The sequence below is a fragment of the Erythrolamprus reginae genome, chromosome 1, assembly GCF_031021105.1.
Source record: "Erythrolamprus reginae isolate rEryReg1 chromosome 1, rEryReg1.hap1, whole genome shotgun sequence".
NCBI lineage: Eukaryota > Metazoa > Chordata > Lepidosauria > Squamata > Dipsadidae > Erythrolamprus > Erythrolamprus reginae.
The window spans coordinates 237534016-237547981 of NC_091950.1; the positions used below are offsets into that span (position 1 = coordinate 237534016).

General features: G+C 39.4%; 1 protein-coding gene across 9 annotated transcripts in view; it reads left to right on the forward strand.

Moving 5' to 3' along the window:
- Positions 1-13966, forward strand: part of KIF16B (kinesin family member 16B) — a 176778-nt gene that overhangs the window by 66607 nt on the left and 96205 nt on the right. For all 9 annotated transcript variants that reach the window (XR_011557365.1, XM_070732601.1, XM_070732596.1 and 6 more), the window contains 2 exons: positions 637-688; positions 8736-8873. Coding sequence is in view for 8 of the 9 variants with exons in the window: in XM_070732601.1 (XP_070588702.1) it covers positions 637-688; positions 8736-8873 (190 nt within the window). In the remaining variant the exon portion in view is untranslated. The remainder of the gene's footprint in view (positions 1-636; positions 689-8735; positions 8874-13966) is intronic.

Genomic DNA, 13966 nt, shown 5'->3' on the forward strand with positions numbered 1-13966 from the left:
CAATCCAAAGGTTCTTAATAGCTGAAAAACAGTAACAATCTTGACTCAACAAACTTGATGATGTAAGTCCCAAAGATATTTGGGAAGATTTAAAAGATTCCCCAAGGATATTTGGAAAAAAGCATAAATTTTATTATAACTTTTTAATAATTTTATGAATTTATATACTGGTAGTCTTCAACATACAACTGTTCATTTAACAGTTAATTAATTTAACAGTTCAAAATTACAAGTGGCCTGATAAAAGATGCCATGGCTGTCATAAAATGTCTGCCATACCATAAACTGTCACATAAACACATTTCAGGTACTTGGGAATCAGCTCATCTTTACAATTGATTACATTGTCCCATGGTCACATGACTGAAATTTGCAACATTTTTTGGACTGATTTTTACTAAAAACAACCCTGTTCGGAATATTGCGTTTGCACTTATGACTCTGGCATTCTCTTAACAACCACAAAATTTGCTTAACAACCACAGTGATTCAATAAACAACTACCTCAAAAAATATTGTACAATCAACTCTAGTCATTTTGGTGCCTCAACTTAGGAGTGTAACAACTTATGACCAGAAATCCACTTCCATTGCAATGGACTACCTGCAGTGACATGTCATTTTTTTCTTCCTTAGGAGGGCCAAACACATGTTGGCAGAAATGATGCTGCAAGAGAACAAGATATTGGTAATTGTGCTCTCTTTCTCTTTTAATCGAATAGCTGTTCCAACAATTGTTGGCTGCAGGGGTAGGGGGATGATTTCTAAATTTATAAACTTGAAAGGGGCTTTAGAATTACTATTCTAACACATACGAGCTGCTGACACACACATTCTTCATTTCCCCCATCCATGGATTAGGGCTATGCATATAGTACTTATTGCCATGAGCATATATCTATTATATGATCCTTATAGAAGAAATCATACCTGTGGTTTTTGGAAGAATGGCTGGTGTAAATAGAACACTGCATTATTTTTTACTAATGTTTATGGTATTGGAAATAAGCCATTATATTATAAACTTCTTATCCCTGGCCCTTTTCTACTACTTTATGAATTCCACCCCCTGTTGCTCTCAGCATAATACCGCACATGAATAAAAGTCTCTGTTCTTATAGCAATGCAAATTTATAGTTTTGGTTATACTTCTATAGCTCTCAAATTAAACCAGTCTTATATATAAATCTCTCTGTTTTGTGCCCCTGCATATGTGTATATAGTTTTATTAAAAGATAGAATTCAACATTAAAAGTTAAAGAGGAAAATAATACAGTTGTTGAATCTCAAGTAAAGATGCACGGTAGATATACATAAGCACAAAACAGGGCAATATATCAGAATCTTGGTTGGAGCAAAAGAAGTAGTGAATAGAAGTTGTACTCTCTTAGCATAGACTACAGGGAATTTCTTTAGCATAGACTACAGGGAATTTCTTTAGCATAGACTACAAAGAAGTCATCCAGAGTTGAGTAGAAAAGGTGCATATAGCTCAGGGACTCTACTGAGCCACCCCCATGTGGATATCTATGCTGATGAAAAGAAGCATTTTTATAACATCCTAACAAAGCAACAGAGGCAATGCCTCCAACTTGCCTAAAGCACAGGTCTGATTAAATTTTGGAATTGTGATTCAAGGATTCAAGTAGTCTTGAATTTAGGGCTACAATTGAGACCAGAATTTCTTTTGTTAAAGTGATGCGGTCACAACATCATGTGACTGCATTGCTTAGCGAGAGCAATCCTATCCTGTTGCTATTGTTAACTGAATTCCACCAGTCATTAGCCAAGAATCCATCCTAATTTAAGCCATTCCCATCTTGGTCTATCCCAGCCCTGAGCCTTAGTTCTTCTAAGGTAAGGGATTGCTTCTCCTTCATCCCCTGCTACTGCATAGTGCCCCTCCCCCACCTCTGCCCTTTGGCTGTTCAGAGGTGGAAACAACCCCAGAACTTAGTTGTTTGTCATTGTTGTTTGGGATTCTTGGTATGCTGTGGCTTTGGGGTTTAGGAAGTTCCTGAACTGCAGTGTAGAGCCTTAGCTCAGCAGCATGGCATGAAACCTCAGCTACCCCAGAAAACCCCAGTTGCTCCAGGAAGTCCCAGCAGCATGGCATAAAACAGCCACCCAGGAAACCCAGCTGTCCAGAAAACCTCAGCAGTATGGAGTGACACTACAATCTAAAAGTATGAAGCAAACACCCACTCCACAATGCAGCATATAGCCACTGCCCAGCAATGTGGCATAAAGTAGCTGCCCAGCAGCTGGCACAAAATAGCCACACACAAAGCCCCAGTCAGCTCAGCCCAGCTGCCCACATTCACCTGTATTCTGAGACTCCTGCTGTCCAGTATTCCGCCATACCAGATGATGCTATACTGCAACCCAAGTATTGGATTTCATAAAAACAAATTTTAATGCAATGGGGGAATATTTAAATAATGAATTAAAGGGGAGGAATAAAATGGCAGGAGCGAGCACCCAGTGGACTGTATTAAAAAAGGCCATCTTAAAAGTCACTGGACTGTATGTAAGGCAAATAACTAAAGGTAAAAGGAAGAAGAAACCGCTATGGTTTAGCAATGATGTAAGGGCTATAGTCAATGCAAAAAAGGCTGCCTATAGGAGGTATAAAGAGTCTGGAAGTATAGCTGATAGGTGTATAAAATGAGGCAGAATGAGGCGAATCAGATAATATATGCTGCTAAAGCCTCAAAAGAGGAAGAAATTGTCAAATCTGTAAAGAAGGGGGATAAAATCTTCTTCAGATATATTAGTGATAGGAAGAAGAAAAACTGCAGCATCACAAAGCTTAGTACCGGGAATAATACATGCATTGATGAGAATAAGGAGATCGCTGACCATTTCACTAGCTACTTCTGTTCAGTTTTTTCACAAGACACCTTACAATATAATACTATAGATGGATATAGCATTGCTTCCAGCTTACGGATTCAGCTCTAGTGATCTTAGAAGCTGATGTCTTGGGCGAACTTGAACGATTAAAGATAACTAAGGCAATGAGTCCAGATGGCAACCACCCCAGAGTTCTTAAAGAACTCAGATTTGTCATTGCTACCCCCCTGACTGATTTGTTTAACCAATCCCTGTTAACATGAGATGTTCCTGAGGATTGGAGAATGGCCAATGTTGTGCCTATCCACAAGAAGGGCAGTAGAGAAGAAGCTGGTAACTACAGGCCAGTTAGCTTACCATCAGTTATAGTTAAAATGATGGAGACTCTACTCAAAAATAGGATAAATCAGCACCTAAAAACAATAACTTATTGGACCCAAATCAGCATGGCTTTACTGAAGGCAAATCATGTCAGATTAATCTCATTGATTTCTTTGACTATGTCACAAAGGTGTTGGATCAAGGTGGTGCCGTGGATATTGCCTATCTGGACTTCAGCAAAGCCTTTGATACTGTTCCACATAAAGAACTGATAGATAAATTAGTGAAGATTGGACTTAATCCCTGGACAGTTCAATGGATTTGCAGCTGGCTGAAGCGTAGACATCAGAGAGTTATTGTTAATGGCGAGTATTCTGAGCAGAGACAGGTTACAAGCGGTGTGCCACAAGGGTCTGTTCTGGGTCCTATTCTTTTAATATGTTTGTGAGTGACATAGGGGAAGGTTTGGTAGGGAAGGTTTGCCTATTTGCCGATGACTCTAAAGTGTGCAATAGGGTTGATATTCCTGGAGGGGTCTGTAATATGGTAAATGACTTAGCTTTACTAGATAAATGGTCAAAGCAATGGAAACTGCAGTTTAATGTTTCCAAATGTAAAATAATGCACTTGGGGAAAAGGAATCCTCAATCTGGGTATTTTATTGGCAGTTCTGTGTTAGCAAAAACTTCAGAAAAAAAGGATTTAGGGGTAGTGATTTCTGACAGTCTCAAAATGGGTGAACAGTGCAGTCAGGTGCTAGGGAAAGCAAGTAGGATGCTTGGCTGCATAGCTAGAGGTATAACAAGCAGGAAGAGGAAGATTATGATCCCACTCTATAGAGTGCTGGTGAGACCACATTTGGAATACTGTGTTCAGTTCTGGAGACCTCACCTACAAAAAGATATTGACAAAATTGAACGGGTCCAAAGACGGGCTACAAGAATGGTGGAAGGTCTTAAGCATAAAACGTATCAGGAAAGACTTAATGAACTCAATCTGTATAGTCTGGAGGACAGAAGGAAAAGGGGGGACATGATCGAAACATTTAAATATATTAAAGGGTTAAATAAGGTCCAGGAGGGAAGTGTTTTTAATAGGAAAGTGAACACAAGAAGAAGGGGACACAATCTGAAGTTAGTTGGGGGAAATATCAAAAGCAACATGAGAAAATATTTTACTGAAAGAGTAGTAGATCCCTGGAACAAACTTCCAGCAGACGTGGTAGATATATCCACAGTAACTGAATTTAAACATGCCTGGGATAAACATATATCCATCCTAAGATAAAATACAGAAAATAGTATAAGGGCAGACTAGATGGACCATGAAGTCTTTTTCTGCCATCAGACCTCTATGTTTCTATGTTGGGGGCGACCGTTATGGCAGATGGTGATGACCATTATGACAGTTGGGGATGACCATTATGACAGTTGGGGATGACCATTATGACAGTTGGGAATGACCGTTATGACAGTTGGGGACGACCGTTATGACAGTTGTGGGCGACCGTTATGACAGTTGGGGCTGACCATTATGACAGTTGGGGACGACCGTTATGGCATTTGGTGATGACCGTTATGACATTTGGCGACGACCGTTATGACACTTGGGGATGATCGTTATGACAGTTGGGGATGACCGTTATGACAGTTGGGGGGGACGTTATGACAGTTGGGGGGACCGTTATGACAAATGGGGACGATCGTTATGACAGTTGGGGGCGACCGTTATGACAGTTGGGGGGACCGTTATGACAGTTGGGGATGACCGTTATGACAGTTATTGGCAAGCGTTACGATAGTTGGGGATGACCGTTATGACAGTTGGGGACGACCGTTATGACAGTTGGGGATGACAGTTATGACAGTTGGGGGGGACCGTTATGACAGTTGGGGATGACTGTTATGACGGGGGGGACCGTTATGGCAGTTGGGAACGACCGTTATGACAGTTGGGAACGACCGTTATGACAGTTGGGAATGACCGTTATGACAGTTGGGGACGACCGTTATGACAGTTGGGGACGACCGTTATGACAGTTGGGGATGACCGTTATGACAGTTGGGGACGACCGTTATGACAGTTGGGGACGACCGTTATGACAGTTGGGGATGACCGTTATGACAGTTGGGGATGACCGTTTTGGCAGTTGGTGACGACCATAATGACAGTTGGGGACGACCATTATGACAGTTGGGGATGACCGTTATGACAGTTGGGGATGACCGTTATGGCAGTTGGGGACGACCGTCATGACAGTTGGGGACGACCATTATGGCAGTTGGTGATGACCATTATGACAGTTGGTGACGACAATAATGACAGTTGGGGACGACCATTATGACAGTTGGGAATTACCGTTATGATAGTTGGGGGGAACCGTTATGGCAGTTGGTGATGACCATTATGACAGTTGGGGATGACCGTTATGACAGTTGGGGACGATTGTTATGACAGTTGGGGGTGACCGTTATGACAGTTGGGGATGACCATTATGACAGTTGGGGGTGACTGTTATGGCAGTTGGTGATGACCGTTATGACAGTTGGGGATGATCGTTATGACAGTTGGGGGACGACCGTTATGACAGTTGGGGGCGACTGTTATGACAGTTTGAGCTGACCGTTATGAAAGTTGGCGGCGTCTATTATGACAGTTGGGGAATGACCGTTATGACAGTTGGTGATGACCATTATGACAGTTGGGGGGAACCATTATGACAGTTGGGGACGACCATTATGACAGTTGGGAATGACCGTTATGACAGTTGGGGGGGACCGTTATGACAGTTGGGGGGGACCGTTATGACATTTGGGGATGACCGTTATGACACCTCTCGACTTTTAGAGGTGTTGATTTGGGACAGAGTAAGGATGTGGTGAAGGTGATGAGGTGTCTCCCAGGGTCCACTGCCAGCAGGGACAGGAGGCGAATTACAAACATTGTCAAGGCTGTGAGTAAAGGTAATAACGTTGATGTGGTGGTGCATCTTGGCACAAATGATTTGTCCCAGAGAAATGTTAATGTATTAAAAAGAGATTTTCAATGTCTAAGTGTGGAGCTGGGTAAAATAACTGATTCAGTGACTTTCTCAGAGGTGTTACCGGTTTGTGTTCAGAGGGAGATTTTGATCCCGCTATATAGAGCGCTGGTGAGACCACATTTGGAATACTGTGTTCAGTTCTGGAGACCTCACCTACAAAAAGATATTGACAAAATTGAACGGGTCCAAAGTCGGGCTACAAGAATGGTGGAAAGTCTTAAGCATAAAACGTATCAGGAAAGATTTAATGAACTCAATCTGTATAGTCTGGAGGACAGAAGGAAAAGGGGGACATGATCGAAACATTTAAATATGTTAAAGGGTTAAATAAGGTTCAGGAGGGAAGTGTTTTTAATAGGAAAGTGAACACAACAAGGGGACACAATCTGAAGTTAGTTGGGGGAAAGATCAAAAGCAACATGAGAAAATATTATTTTACTGAAAGAGTAGTAGATCCTTGGAACAAACTTCCAGCAGACGTGGTAGATAAATCCACAGTAACTGAATTTAAACATGCCTGGGATAAACATATATCCATCCTAAGATAAAAATACAGGAAATAGTATAAGGGCAGACTAGATGGATCATGAGGTCTTTTTCTGCCGTCAGTCTTCTATGTTTCTATGCTGGATCATGCTCCCACTGCTCCCACTGCTGATGAGGCATGTCCGCTCTGGCCCTTTATCAGTCATTTGAGGCGCACAATTCTCTTGAGGAAACTGTCATGTGCAACCTGGGGAGAATAACCCATGTGTGGCCAGCAACTGCCTCGCAATGGGCCAGGGTGTATATGCTTAGAAGCAAGATGTGATGACTAGGGCATGGCACAGAGATAACACAAAGAACTGGCAGTTCAATCTGGCCCTTTAGTGCTTCAAATCTCCCCCAAACAAACCTCAAACATCCTCAGGTCACAATTAGTCCAGTCAAGCACTATCTGCATCAAGGCTGCATGGCAACAAATCCCAAATTTATTTAGTAAAACAAGAACAAATCAAGGAATTCAGGGAGCAAAAGATCCAGATAATCAGTCCAGAACACCACACAGGAATGCACGGATTCTTGGCAAGTTCAAACTTCGGCACACAACACTTCAGGAACTCAGTGTTTTTTCCCAACTAATGTCCCTCCCCAGTGTCTCTTTAAGTCTCATTCCCCAGGTATGCCCGATGAAGCTGGGTGGGGCACTCTCCTGGTGAGTGACCTCCGCCATCTGAGCTGATCCTCTGCACTTTCCATGCCCTTGCATCAGAAGACGGTGGTTCTTGCTCCTTGGCGGAGCTCTCTTTCTCCCAGCCTGCAGGCCTTGCTAATTCTTAATAGCCTTGTCTGGACTGACACTGCCCTTCCCCAGTTTCCTCCAAGGCCAACAGAGCTGCCCCCTCACTCATTGTCAATTCTTGTTCCAGCTCACCTTCCACTGCATAGTCAGACTCCAATGGGGGCATGACAGAAGTAGTTAGCTAAGGACAGCTATGGCAGCAAGGGCTGCAGAGTTCAGGGGGTCGAAAGGACATAGTCGGGGGAAAGATTGAAGGGAATTAAAGCACCCTTGCAGTTTTAAGTGCAAAATTTGTTCATGTGACTGTGGGGGCGCTGCAATGGTTGTAACTTCAGGGATCAGCCACAAGTTCCTTCATTCAGCATCACTTTAACTTTGAACAGTTACTGAAAACATGGTCATAAATCAAACACTCCCAGTAAAAAAAAAGGTACGAACTGAGAACATACCTTTTAGAGAAAATCCTATGAATTGTGAGTCTGAAACCAGGCTTAGACTTATTTGAAAATCATCCTTCCAAATATACCATTGAAGAACCTGTCTGTCCATTTCAAAGGGAAGCATCTGATTCTCAAAAAGAGTGAAGGCACTAAAGGAGTAGGAGCAGGTGCTGGTCATGTTTGGAAGAAGAAGAAGGGTGCTGTTTCCACAACTGAATGGATAAGACATTTTGTAATTCTAAAGGATTTGACATTGCATGCTAATAGGACCAAATTTCGCTATGTTTACATTATGATATTCAGTATACACACAAACAGCCTGGGGGAGGGGGAGAGGGGATGGTTCCGCCTGAGTGGTGGGGGATGCAGGTCCACCACTCACACAAATGGAGTGTGTGTGCACATGCTTGCCTGATGCTCACACATGTGAGAATGAGTGTGTTCTTGCCTCCCACTTCCGTGGCCTTGTTCCAAGCCTGGTAGTGGGCTGCGGTCCTTGTGGACCCCTGCTCTATATACAATACAACTTTCAATGTCCACTGATATCTAATCAATTTTTTGTTTGAATTATTATTTTAAAAATGTATACATTTTGATCTATTTGTTTGCTTCTACGTAGGCTAGTTTACTTATCTTACTTATTTTAAATATTTTTTATCTGTATAAAAGCAATGCAAAGAAAATATGAAATCTGGGAATTAATGGGCTAAGTGTTAAATAAATTAAAACTTCAGAATTAGAAAAGTAAAAATCGTATTGTAATAGTTATTACAAATCTGTTTTTGTGTTTTAGTACTTCATGGTCTTGATTTGGAAAGCGAGCACTGCACTTTTGAACATTTCAATGGAACGGTTCATTTAATACCACTCGATGGAGCACAGTGTTCTATAAATGGAATTCAAATCACAGAGGCTACGCAACTCAATCAAGGTATTATTCTAGACATTTCTTTGCCTTTTCTCATTTCAGCTCTCTTCTACATATTTTATTGCAGTTCAGCTGTACAGATGATACATTAATGAGATGCATCTACTGTATTTGCCCAATCCAGTCTTCTCTGGTGCTTTTCAAATGTGTTTAGGTTGCATTTTCTATCATTACCAGCCATCATGCTTTCAATACCAATGCATCTGAAAACTGTCAGGCTATGAGGACAGATTAGTAGATAAATATAGTCAGACATTGTGTGTGTATTTACATGTGTGTATTGGTGGTAGTAGAAATTTATTTTAGTGGTGACTAAAACAGTTTGGGATTTCAATGCAAAGTGAACAGAAATTAAGTCATTCTAACCACACATTGGAATATAATGCATGCAAGTACCTCCTGCTTATCTTAAAGAAATTAAGCCTCACATCAGGAGAAGGAATATTATTGTCAGGATGATTAATAAGATTATCCTTACTGACTAGCTTATTTATATGTGTATTAAAATATTACATAAAGGGTGGGTCAAAAGACATCACACTTTCCTAAACATAATGTAACTCTTACCCCAAACAATGTCTAGGAACTTGTAGCTAATAAATGTTATTTAACTTAAATCAAAATACTTTGGTTTCCAGCATTAAATATTTCCAGCCATCTACTTTAACCCTTAATGACTTGCTTGCTTGCATTTTATTTATCTTGTTAGCACTTTGTTACTTTAGACATGGCTGTACAGGTGAAACTCAAAAAATTGGAAATTTGTGCAAAAGTCCATTCAATTCAGTAATGCAACTTAAAGAAATGTAATATATGAGAGAGACTCATTGTATGCAAGGCAAGATAGTTCAAGCTGTACTTTGTCATAATTGTGATGATTATGGGGTACAGCTCATGAAAACCCCATATCCACAATCTTAGAAAATGAGAATATTACATTCAATCAATAAAACAAGGATTGTACATAGAACAATATGACAAATCATGGCTTGAACTATCTTGCCTTGTATGTAATGAGTCTCTCTCATACATTACGTTTCACCTCTTAAGTTGCATTACTGAAATAAATAAACTTTTGCACGATATTCTAATTTTTTGAGTTTCACCTGTAGATTTCACTGAGTTTACTGAAATTGCTTACCAAAATATATAGGAATGCAAATTCAGATTTTTAAAAATGTTCTATTCTTTTTCAAGTTGTAAGGATGACCATTAATTTTGAAAGCAATATTGCTAGGCAATTACACTAGCATTGATGATGTTACCTACGTAGTTTGGATATTGAAACATCTGCAAGAAAACAACCAAGTTCAGAGAGCATCGATTATCACTTTGCTGTGATGGGAGAGTTCAATAGCATTGGTGACTAACAGTGATGCTTTCAAGAATGGGAACTCTTAGCTAGGTTATCCTCTGAGTGAGATTGAAAAGAGAGAAGATATTTGGGCAATTTACCGCAGGTGGAAGGAGAATAGGTAAGCTTTGCAAACATCAGAGAAACCAACTTATATAGGAGAAGAACTTTAAATTCTAAATCAAACTTGGAATAACAAACCATTTGTGTTTCACTCTGCCTATATATATAATATTTGGATGAATTAGCGATGCCAGATGTTAAGACTCACAATTTGGAAGACTTTCCTCTAATTATAGGGGAAGCGCTTTGAACTTTTAACAAGCAGATCTGAAGACAGAAATATGGCCTGAACAAAGCCCTAATAAATTCTATCAACAAAGGAACCACTACTGAAAGAAAAATTCATCTCTAAGTAGGAGATATATCATTGGAAAATGGAATGTGAGAAGCATAAACCAAGGAAAATTTGAAATTGTCAGAAATGAGCCATTTTAAATCAGATACATGTGGTACTATTCAGGTCATGAAACTGTATCCAGGAATAATGAAATTTGACCTACAGAATTTAGAGTCAGAATATAAGATCAATGCAATGAAACAAGTACTATACATGTAATTTATATGAAAGAGAACTAGAAGAGTTATGAATGGGAAAACTCAAGCGTGAAAAAAGTGTCATTTAACTTTTGTATTCACATTCGTTATCCATATATTACTCTATTTCTTTTATTTTATCACATATATGTAAGTAATGGGAAGCTGACAGTGGTGTCATGGTTCCGAGTAGTTCTCCCAATCAATTCAAGTCTCTGAGGTCTTGGCTTCATCAAAAATCTGGTTTATTGGGTACATCATATTGGCATGGTCAGAGGTGAAACCAGCACTGACTAATTCCCATGTTTTTGGTATAATTAAAGAATAGATACTATCCACCCCCCTCATTGCACAGGTCACATCAGCCACCCAAGCAGGTGATGAACTTCTCAGCACTCCCTCCTGCTCTTGCTAGAGCACGCTGATTTAGCCTTGATTCTCAAGAGCCTTATCATTGTTATGTCTGACACATTGAAGGAAAACATTCTACATTCCATAAGTGCCCCACCCCCCAATAAATATGGCAACTAAGACACAAAGCAAGAAACATATGGCTTCAGCTAGAGTCGTTTTGAGAGTTGACATATGGTTTATTTGACTTACAAGGTGGCCTTTAGATGAGAAACCTAGATTACATTGGATAATATAAATATGTTTGGAATAAAAAACATATGTTTGGGTTTGGTTGCACTTGCAGTATGTTGGCCAAACATGAATTTACAGTACTAATCTAGTAAAAAATACACCCCAGTTTTCTATTCTGACTCAGAGCAACTGGTTATGATGACAATCATGCATATATTTTCAGTTACAATGGACTAACATCAGTTACAGGGCAATGAGCATTAAGCAACTCCTCTTCTTCCTCCTGCTCCCTAATATTACCAAAGATCATAAGATTCTTTGCTTAACTACTATTCAGATAACAAACAAAAAAAACCCCATTTTATTAATTGTATGGCTGTAATTGGTATCATAGCTTACTTGCCCTTAAGAAATACTTTTAAACTTTAAATCATTTTTGGTTGTGCAGTTGACTTTGAGCAGAACGACATTTCCTTCAAATGAAGTTGGAAGTACTGAAATACCTTCTTTTGAACTGTTTAATTACTCTAAAATTAGCTTGTTTGTAGAAATAAATCCTACAAAAGTTTTCTAAATATTTAAAGTTATTCGTTGCAAAATACAGTAAATTCTGTATACACTTGGTAAAATGTGCTTTTTAAAAATAATATTGTAATATTAATGTCCCACAGAGACTTATTTCCCATTGATTTGAAACAGTTCATTGAGTTAATATCCTTCAAAAAGAAAATAAAAAAATTAACTTTCAGAACAAGTGTGTTAAGTAACAAGCATCAAAAGAAACTATTTTATGGCATAGCTGTTGGAATTGTAACTTCAGACCTAGTAGTTGCAAAGGGAGTATACGAATTAGGGGGAAAACTCAATCCAATGCATCACATAAATTACAGTGAAAGTATTGAAATAGCTTTAGAGTAGGAAGTTATATGAACAGTAAATCTTTCATATTAGCTGGGATAAAGTTTAGTAAGAATTGTTAGTATAGTTTCAAATGAAAAGAGAGCACTAGATCCTTTTTCTCTAGGAATCAATGCGGAAGGGTGCTACCAGCTTTATTACATTTTTATTTCTATAGTGGACAGAAATATTTACATGAAATTAAAGACAAGCTGAAGTACAAGTATTTGAAGAAATGTGTAAGCCATGTCACTTGGAAATTACATTTATTTGATACTGATTTCTATCTATAAGTCTATTGACAGAACTATGCTGGAACAAGAAAATTGATACAATTTACCAAACAAAATATAATCATCTGGCTATATTCAAGATCATTTAGGTGATACAGCACAGAAAATCTTATGCATCCTCATTTGTAAACCGTATTCTCTTTTCGTTTTGAAAATTAATTCTTGATGCTTCTCTTGCCCTGCTGAACTATTTAATTTTCAGCCTTTTCAATAGATGTGATGGTTCATAATATTTATAGAATAGAATCTAAATTTTTAATTTGAATCTCCAGATAATTTTTATCTCTCCAAGTCAAGAAGAAATGTTTGAGCTATTCTGAAATTTGAGTAAATTAGAGCAGAACGTAGGAAGCTAATTCTCTTGGAACTATGGTATGGTATGGGTTAGACAGATCAGATTCAAGATATAAATTCAGAAAATTCAAATATAAAATCACACTATGCAACTTGCTTCCTTCATTATAAGACTAGCATTATTTATTTATTTTATTAGCGTTGGAAAGGACATTGCAGGTCATCTAGTCCAACCCCCCACTCAAGAAGGAGTTCCTATACTATTTGAGACAGATGATAGTCCAATCTCCCCCTGATTGTTGCAAGTGTGGGGACTTTCACAACCTCCGCTGGCAACTGTTCCACTGGTTGATTGCTCTCACCGTTAGAAAGTTTTTCTTCACTTCATGTCTGAATCTCTCCTTGGTCAGCTTCCATCCATTATTCCTTGTTTGGCTTTCTGGTGCCTTGGAAAACAGCCTGACCCCCCCCCCCCTCTCTGTGGCATCCCCTCAAGTATTGGAACACTGCTATCATGTCACCCCTGCTCCTTCTCTTCGCCATATTGGACAAGCTCAGTTCCTGCAACTGCGCTTGTATGTTTTATTTTCCAGACCCTTTATCATCCCGGTTGGTCTCTTCTGCACTTCTTCAGAATTTCAATGTCTTTTTGTAGTGTAGTGACCAAAACTGGATGTAGTACTCTAGGTGTAATCTGACCAAGGCTTTATAGAGTGGTACTAGTACCTCTCTAGTCTTTGATTGTATTGCTCTTATTTATGCAGCTCAGGACTGCATTGGCCTTTTTGGTTGCTTCTGTACACTGCTGGCTCGTATTTAGTTGGCTACCAAGATTCCCAGATCCCTCTCACAGTTGCTGCTCTTGAGTGTGGTTCTGACCAGTTTGTATGTGTGGTTTTTTATTCTTCTTACCTAGTTGTAGGATTTTACTTTTCTCCATGTTGAATTTCATTTTATTGGTTTGGGCCCAGTGTTTGACTCTGTCAAGGTCCCTCTGGATTCTGAGCCTGTCCTCTAGGGTGCTTGTTACTCCAGTCAGCTTGATATCTTCTGCAAACTTGGTTAGTTCTCCTGTT